This window comes from Betta splendens, chromosome 2 (assembly GCF_900634795.4).
Source record: "Betta splendens chromosome 2, fBetSpl5.4, whole genome shotgun sequence".
Lineage (NCBI taxonomy): Eukaryota > Metazoa > Chordata > Actinopteri > Anabantiformes > Osphronemidae > Betta > Betta splendens.
The window spans coordinates 12276847-12286174 of NC_040882.2; the positions used below are offsets into that span (position 1 = coordinate 12276847).

Sequence of the window (9328 nt, forward strand, 5' to 3'; positions counted from 1 at the left end):
GATTCTCTCACATCTGTCAATCAGCTTATTTAATAGTAACTGAAGTAAAATTGAGGCTGTGATGTTCTGCACTGTGAACAACGATCACACCCCTACAGTACAGGGTGACATCATCTGTTGCAGTTGGTGATCAGAGTATGACCAACATAATTTGCTGCCAAACAAGAGTGAAAATCAATCAGTGATAGTTTGAGCATATTGACTGTTTTAACTATCAATTTTTTTCTGTATCAAACACAGCAGCTAGTGTACCTCTTTATCTCTGACTTGTTGTTAATCTCCGGTCACATGTTGTGGTGTTCCTGGAAAACACAAAACCCAGAAGTACAACCACAAGTTTAACAACTATAACTCGGTGAACTCATCAGGGCGATCAGCGTTAAACAGACGTCCATTGTTTGAATTTGTTACGCGGAGGCTGAGGGCGGAACCTGTTTATCCGGAGCAGAGCTGGAGTCGGACTCATTACGCTGCAGCACAGTGGGAGTCGAAGGCAGTCAGGAGTAATGTGGCTGTGGGTCCAGTCGGTGCTGGTTCCTCTGCTTACTCTGTATCTATGCGGGGTTAAAGTTCTGATTTATCAGCTCTTCAACAGGTCGTTCACGTTACCAGGTCAGTTTGTTTCCCCTCACGTTCTGTTCACGTTCGTTCTGTCTTATCTTTCAAAGCGCTGTGTGTTCAGGTTTACTCCCGGACTCCATAGGAATAATAATAATTTCTGAATATCAGTACGCATTTATGGACACAGTTTTGTGACATCAAAGTAACACTAACAGTGTTTAAGAGAGAAGTCCGGTCAGGTCCGTTCGGCGCCTGTTTTAAAGAGCAACAACAATGTTGCTTTACATTTCATAGTTTAAAGTAAAAAATAACTTTAACAAACACTGGGCAGAAACTCACATGGGGGTAGCATTAATGTTAATATGTTATAAAGGAAATTTGGTCTCTGTAATAAAACCTATTTTACAAACTGTTATAAGAGGCCTAAAGTTGTCTCATATTGTGAGTGTCTGTCTGTGAACATCAACGATCAGTCAATGATTAATTAATATGACATAACTATATATTTTTACCCCAACTGGAAAGCAGTGACCTGTACTCTGACCTTTGGATTTCAGACCTGAACTGAGACTTACTCAATATTGTGTGATTATGACGTTCAGACTTTTGAAAGCTGTACTAATAACCTGTGACACAGTTGAGTAACTTGGTCTGTGAGTCTGTTAATATGAATGAAGAACAGATCATCTCTGTACATTGGGAACTGGGATTAAACTGCTTTTATAATGTTCACTGATATTTGTGGCCTGATTTCTGTGTATTTATTACTTTCAGTTTTACGGTCTTCTTGAAATGATCAGGTCCTCTTTGTGTATCTATGTCAGGTTTTACCTACTGCAACTTCCATGTTCGTGTGTGATTTATGTGTTTCCTGATAGAAGCCATAGGCTCAGAAGACACTTACTGTAAGCTGTTATCAGTGAGCAGCTCCCAAACTACCCAAGTATTTATCAAACAGCTGATCTGGGTTAAAGCATGTGATGTCAGAGTCTGAAATTGTTAGTTCATTAGGACAAGGAGCTGATTGTGTCCCTAGATGGTGAATTGGATTTACTGCTTAAAACCTAACAAAGAATCTGGACTTTTCACGGGATTTCCAACATTCTTTCCTTTTACATGGAAATTATCCACCCTTGAAGAGAGAGGAACTGATGTTTATGTTTCCTAGAGGAATAATACAGATGTTAGATCATCTAGCTCATACGGTATCAGCTGATACTAGTAGACAGCACTGCTTTGTGTACCAGTAGATTTTAATGAACTCTCTGTCGTCATAATGAAAACATGTGGCATGGTATCAGTCGAACCACAAACTCTGTGGCTGGTAGATGATTACCAGCAGATGATGCACTTTGATTTGACAGACTCTACTTGTTGAAACATCTTTGTTTATAGTAAAAATGAGCATAAAGGTTTATCCTTTACTAGTCTTACTATTTTATATAACTACTATAGTATTATAAACTGTGGGAAGACTCCAATTAAACTATTCTTATGAAACTTTCTAAATTATACCTCTAAACATCAAATGTTACATTCGCTGTTCTCATCAGGTCACTAGTCACTAGTCTAACTAAAGTCTTTGCTTTATATAGTGTTGATCACCCCTATCAAGATTACAAAGTTCTTCAAGCTGCTAAATACCATGCAGCTGTCACAGAAAATCTCAACTTTAACATTCTACTGTACATTCTTGCATCATTCTTGAATTCTTTGTATTTAAGTGACCTGCCTGCTCAGTAGCGCTCCAAAGTTGAGAGTAACACAATTGATGAGCTAAAGGCAATGCTGAAAAGCAGATTTCAGGACAATTATGCTTTGACGATTTCTTTGTGTTTTCTGATGAGCCACAGATGGTGCAGTGGGTAGCACTGTTGCCTCACAGCAAGAAGGGCTAGGTTAGGTTAATTGGCTATTTACCATTACCCATAGGGGTCCCAGCTAGCTGAACTGCTAGGACCCCCCGGCACCACCCTCGAACAGAAGGGAAATAAGCGGTAGAAAATGCATGGATCGATAGATCATGTCATGTCTATGTCTGACTGGATCATCAAGATTCTGTTTCTGCTGCTGCTTCTTTCAATCAATTTTATTTCTATGAAGACCAGAATCAATCTGTAATGTCCCCTCTCTTCCACACAGCCTTACCCAAGCAAAATGGACGGGTTGCCATAGTGACGGGGGGTACTAGAGGAATGGGTTTTGAGACTGCGAGACACCTGGCACGACTTGGCATGCATGTAATCATAGGTAGGATCCCATCACATGTTAGTACTGCCTCTCATTGATACATGTGAACACACCACCGGTTTGGTTCTGACTGGGTTGGTGTTACTTGGTTTTTAAGTGTAATGTGAAGAGACCATTCACCCTAAACCTAACTTCAGTCAGCCCAGTCTCATAAGAAATTCTGAGCTAATGCTCTAATTACAAACACTATTTAGCTACTTTAGCGTTAACATGTTCAAACAGGCCAAACAGCATCTTTATTTTCTCTGTAAACTCAAAAGACACAGATCCCCCCTCCCCTCCATTGTGTGCATTTTCTACAAGATGCTGTGTAGAGCGTCCTGTCCAGCAGCATCACTGTGTGGTGCGGAGCCTGCAATGCCACCTGCAGGAGGATACTTCAACACACAGTGAGAGCAGCTGAGAAGATCACAGGTGTCCCTCTCCCCTCCCTCCACAAACTGTATAACACATGCCTGATTCCACGTCTCACCCATCCCTCTCACCGCGTCTTTAGTCTAGCACAGAATCACTTCGAACCAGCTGATAAGATGCACAACCCAAAAGACACTTTGCTGTAGATATATATCATTTACAGGTTAGAGAGAATCAAAGGCTGACTTTGAATGTTGACATAACCTGAATGTAAGTTGTTGTAAGTAAGTGGATATTTACTAGATTTATCCACAAACTGTTTGATCTCCACCATCTTCAGCTGGGAACGAGAGAGACGAGGGCTTAGCAGCTGTCAGGAGGATTCATGAAGAAATCAGCGAGGGCAAAGGTAAACGTTATCGGTGCTGAACAGCAACTATTACAACCAATGCAGATGCAACCTCTGACTGCAGTGTTTCTAATGAATGCTGGAATGCTGCAAACACTAGTGTCTCGTGTGTACAGTTCTAGACCATACGTAGTGGTTCAGTTTATAATTATCCTCAAATTATTTGTCATATCTTTATCATGACTGATATTAAACTGTATTTTAAATATAAATTTGAAATGAAAAGTTTCACACAGTAGATTCATTAACTAAACTTGCACATGTTCGTGCCATTAGTGAACTCCCGTGGATCTAGAGTTTTTTTCTGTCTCTATATGGAGAGGAGGATTGTGCCTGTAGTTATACTGTGTGCTAATGTGTTGTTTACAGCTGAGTTTGTCTTTGTGGACCTGACCTCACTGACATCAGTGCGACGCTTTGCTCAGACATTTAAAGTACGAGGTCTCCCCCTGCACGTCCTGGTTAATAATGGTAGGCTGCTTCAAGGCTGTGGCCCATCAAGCTGTTCATCTGACACACAGAGTCAAACCTTAGTCCTGTTCTGCATCATGTAGCTGGGACCATGCTGGTTCCTGAGAGACAGACCGAGGACGGCTTTGAGTTCCACTTTGGTCTGAACTACCTGGGCCACTTCCTGCTGACCCACCTGCTGCTGGACTCGCTGAGCAGGTCAGGGCGACATGGCTGCTGCTCCAGAATCGTCAACGTATCCTCAGCCACACACTATGCAGGAGTTCTGAACCTGGACGACCTGAACAGGAGGTGAGCCCAGTAAACAGGCTGCTCATGAGGTCAGTCTCTAGAAGGAGAACCCAGGTCAATAGCAGCATTAGCTTCAGTGTGACATGATCACCCTGACGCAGGGTGAAGCAAATGAGATGGGAGACAACAGATTCAGACTGGCTCCAGATCAGCTGGACACTGCACACGTGACATTTTAACATATGAAGTTGATTAGTTACTAAAACATTATTTCATTCATTCCTCCAGATCTTTGTTACTTGAATAACAGCAACCACCTATGCACAGACTGCACCTGCCTTGGAAACTAACTCACGCTCAGCCTTATGACATCATATAATGTGTCCCGCATCAGCTCCTCCCTGTGTTTTGTCTATGCAGATACAAACACCACACTTATTTATTAGGAGTAAGGTGCAGAATCATCAGCCTGCGATACTGGACTGATTAGAAAGACTCAGTCATCTGTTACTGTGCTGATTCATAGAGCTGAGATCAGTTTTGCCTATGGATTTGTCTGTTCAACTCTTCACTAAATCAGATCGCAGACCACAGTGTAAAACACTACACTGGCCACCACAGACTCAGAACATCCTCAGCATGGTGCTGCAAACGTTAAAGGACCTGATCTTCTCCAGATATGTAGTTTGAATGAGTGATGGAGCCATGCTCATCAGAACAACATGTCTCTAAGGTGTCAGGAGAGAGGAGATGTCCTCTTGTAGGTTGACTCAGAACCTACACTGACCTGTTTCTTCTACATTTTCTGAAGGACCTGCTACAGTTCCCACGGCGCTTACTCCCAAAGCAAACTGGCTCTGGTTCTCTTCACCTACTACCTGCAGGAGCAGCTGACGGCTGGCGGCTTCTCTGTGACCGTTAACGCCGTGGACCCCGGCATGGTGGACACAGCACTATATGACAACTTGTGGAGCCTCGCGCAAGCAATGAAGAAACCAGTGGCTAAGATTCTGTTCAGGGTACATTTTAATGTTGTAGCTTCATCGTCAGCCCAGATTTTAATCATCACATTTGTTTTGTTTTTTTTTTGTCTAACCCAAAACCTGACTCTGTTTGTTGACTTCTTACAGTAGGATGCTGGTGTTTACCTGTACTAATGTCAGTGCTGTGGTTGTACTGGGATCAGTAACTGGTGACCGTGTGTGTCCTCCTCAGACTCCAGCAGAGGGAGCGGCCACAGCCATCTACGCTGCAGCTGCCCAGGAGGTGGAGGAGGTGGGTGGATGCTACCTGTACAACGGCCACAAGACGAGGTCCTCGGATCTGTCCTACAGCTCAGAGCTACAAGCCAATCTGTGGAGGAGGAGCTGTGAGCTAGTGGGCCTTAAAGAGGCTGAGACTCTCTGCTGTGGACTCACCCGGAGCATAGAGGGGTTCACATCTGAAACCCACATGTAGACACCACTCACCATCAACACATCCACGGGTTGAGTCAGAAAGGATTGTGGGGCACGCACAAACACACAGTACAGACTTGCTCTTTATACACATGGGGGTAAAACACGTCTAAAATGAAGTTTCCGTTCATTTTTTCCTGATCGGATCAGTAGTTTGTAATCAAAAGTAGAAGTAAATTAATATTCAGATATTTCCATATGATTTCAATCAGTCTTCACAACGCTGTGCCTTTTTTCTCATACAAGCCATTGAGTCATGAATGAACATCAACATGGTGCTGTCTCTACATTTATTTCTGTATTTATGACATAATGTGATCAGTATTATTGAAATGTGTCTTCACTTTATTTTAAATTGTCAGTTCTCTGAATCGCTGCCAATGCTGCTTCTTCCTGTTTATTAGTTACAGTAATTATAGTTCATTAAATGAACTGAGATGAACAACCTGTTTCAATTACTCCAGATCTGTGATAATTATGTATTATTTTGTGTTCTCAGTTTTACTTCTTGTTGTGTATTTTCTGTTGTTTTGCTGCAGGTAAGAATCAGTAACTGGTTCAGTGTGTCACATTTGAAGCCATTTTATTTGCTCTGGGCCATTTTACTTTCTCCTATTTAATCTGTTGGCTTTTCATTTATCGTCACTGGAAAGGACACATTCACTAGGAAGGATACAGTTATGAGTGTCAGTAGAGATCACTACATTTACTAACAGCTCCACTTCCATTGTACAACAAACACACACATCAGTAAAACCTTGATCAGAGAAAACATGACAAAGAATTAACATATTTATAAACAACAACAAACTGACCTGATTAATGTGTTTCATAAGAATTTTAACCTACTTAATGTCATGTACTGGAGTCATGTTGCTTAAACTGTAAATATAGATCACAGATGTCACAGGATGGGAGTGACGTTAACTTTAATGTTGCTGAAATAGTTAGAAAATGTTCATGTTTTATAATGATTCTATGTTAACACAAATGTAATTAAACTACTGCTGTTCTTTCTAATTTGACTTGGAGATATAATGAGAAGAAGCTCCAGTAACCCCGCGACCCCGTATGGGACTAAGAAAATGGATGGATGGATGGCTATAACGAGGTCTACTGCCCTCCAGTGGTCACACCGACTCACTACATCACAGTGAGACACCGAGCCCTTCAGTCCAAACTAGAGGCAGCTCTACTACCTGTGAATCCAGCTGATCATCTTTGAAGGACGTTTAACTAATATGACCAACATTTTTTTATTTAAGCAGTTACTTAGAATTAATGAAAAAAATCACAATCACTCAAAAATGCATCTGCTCCATTTATAATTTAAATCTACAACATCTAGTCTGCAGAATTAATGAAATAGTAGCTTTTAAATGAACGAGATGCATTTTGAAGAGACACCAAGCAACACAGAGTTGGTTCTTTACTCAGAGACCAACTCTGTATTGCTCTCAGAGACTCTGAGTTCCCCAGTTAAACAACTGCTGTCAAATGAGCCATCATTCGTTCATTCGTGTCATCAATGTATTGCCCCTATGGTTTACAGCAGAGCACAAAACGCGCTACTTCCTGTTCTCATATTAAGACATCTGTTCTAATTAGGGAAAACTACAAAATAAATGCATATACTGTATACATATGTACAATAAAGATCGGAATACTTTTATTGTACAAGTTAGGATTTAATAGTAGTTTAAAGTGATGCAGTACCACTCTAATAAACAGTATCAGTTATCAACTTTAATAATCAATGACCTTGGTTCATAATGCTAATTCCACACTAGCATTTTCCTTCCTGCCTTCTGCTTCCTAGAGGCAAAATACTATCATATCAGTATATGCATACTTACATGTAATTAATTAAATACTTTGCTCCATAATGCTAGACATTCTAGGAAGGATACTAACACACAAAGGTCTATGTCGCTTTTCAGAGTTCAGAGAATTTATTAGTAGTTAAAAGTGTCAATTTATGCTAATATATTGTCAACCTTGTTGTCAACCTTGATAAAGAATAAAATAATTTATTTGTTCTAGAGTTACAGTAGAATACTACCATAACACAACGTTCTGAGTTCTTTTACTGTTACAAACTGGGGACAGGAAGGGCTTGAAACATGCTTACTATGAGCGAGCAACAGGCTGCTGTGGCCTACAAACATAACTAGAGAGGAGAACCCAAATGCAACAACCCAAGAAGTAGAGTATTTAATAATTGGATCAACATAAACACAGGTAATACAAAAGACAAGCATGGGAACAAAAATAAATAACTGAAGGTCACTGCAGGGCAGGAAAATTCCATATACTGAGTAATAAACTAATCTCAGATACTAACTAAGACTCTAATCCCAAACATGTAACACAAGATGATGGTAACGAACAGGACCACAAGGCCTCGGAGAATAAGCAAATAAACCGAGGAAGAACAAAAGAGGAAGCCAAATTTAAACACCCACAAAACAGGTGTAGCTAATCACAATCAAAGCCAGGAACAGGAAATCATATGACCAAAACACTAGACAAGACTAAAAAAGATGTGCCTCAAGCAGGCCGGAGGGCTGGGCTGCTACATTTACTGCAGAGTTTAGTATTTATTAGTATTTAAAAGAGGCATCCTATGTAGTAATATTGTGGTTTTCATTATTACTGTAGGCCATTTTCAAACTTTGCATCTAATAGGGAAGGGTAAATGCTGGAAACAGTGGAACATGTGATGCTATAATGTAGCATGTACACTAAAGAAAGAGGGGACGTAAATTACAATATACTTTATTTAAAGGATGCATTGGACTGAAATTAGCATGTGTAAAGTCTGATGTGAGAATTAAGTCCAGCAGATGGTAGCAGTGAAACAATTTTATAAGAAGAACAATATCCTTAAGTATTGCTTTATCATCTGCTCAGACAATTACGACACTCCCCAGTGGTATTTGAGGAAAAGATTCAGACCTTGTAGCAATATAACACTGAAATTTCCAATTTCCAATGATACAAATACAGGACTAAAGGATATCCATTCCATCTTCAAGATTTATACATGTCCATTAACCAAAGAACATCAGATCATCATGCAGTGCATACAGTGGATCTACAGTATTACTATCACAGCAGCATTACAGTGGGTAAAGCATGTGAAACCACACAGAGTTATTATGTGCTCAGATTCCAGCTCAGCTGTATAATTGCTAAAATTATTTTCCAATTGACTGTCAAGAACACACGGAGGAGGACCCAAATGCACAGCACAAAGGCGGATTGAGGGAAAAATACAGGCTTTATTTCTACAAGCGGAGTCAGACGGTCCAGGTCATACACAAAGAGCTCGGTCTTAAAGCACAGACGGTGAGCAAGCAATCTCAGGTCCAGTAGACAGGCAGGGTTCGGTACACAGAAAGTCACGGTGACGGTACAGACAAGGACTAGGCAAACTCACGGTCAAGCAGGGTTCAGACAGGATCAACGCACGAGAGGCAATACAGGAAATGCTGGATAGGAGTGCTATGGCTAGGAAACTCAACAATCTGGCAACTGGCTATGGGGACTGGTGGAGGCAAAATACACAGGTGAGTGATTAATTAACTGTTGA

General features: G+C 40.8%; 1 protein-coding gene across 3 annotated transcripts; it reads left to right on the forward strand.

Annotated features, from left to right (window-relative positions):
* Positions 1 to 149: 149 nt before the first annotated feature.
* Positions 150 to 6440, forward strand: dhrsx (dehydrogenase/reductase (SDR family) X-linked). 3 transcript variants are annotated; one of them, XM_029139440.3, is made up of 7 exons: positions 150 to 612; positions 2704 to 2811; positions 3506 to 3574; positions 3944 to 4045; positions 4129 to 4336; positions 5088 to 5295; positions 5492 to 6440. In XM_029139440.3, exons 1-7 carry the CDS (start codon positions 507 to 509, stop codon positions 5732 to 5734), a joined length of 1044 nt encoding a protein of 347 aa, XP_028995273.1. In that variant the 5' UTR covers positions 150 to 506; the 3' UTR covers positions 5735 to 6440. The 3 variants fall into 3 exon arrangements, with proteins under 3 accessions (XP_028995273.1, XP_028995279.1, XP_028995287.1); XM_029139446.3 differs by lacking the exon at positions 3506 to 3574; XM_029139454.3 differs by lacking the exon at positions 2704 to 2811.
* Positions 6441 to 9328: the final 2888 nt, after the last annotated feature.

Bases quoted from the DNA above. Each gene is read 5' to 3' on its own strand.
- dhrsx (XM_029139440.3), top strand. From the start codon at position 507: ATGTGGCTGTGGGTCCAGTCGGTGCTGGTTCCTCTGCTTACTCTGTAT. The intron at 3,575-3,943 runs GTAAACGTTATC...TGTTGTTTACAG, and splicing joins AGAAATCAGCGAGGGCAAAG to CTGAGTTTGTCTTTGTGGAC. The intron at 5,296-5,491 runs GTACATTTTAAT...TGTCCTCCTCAG, and splicing joins TGGCTAAGATTCTGTTCAGG to ACTCCAGCAGAGGGAGCGGC.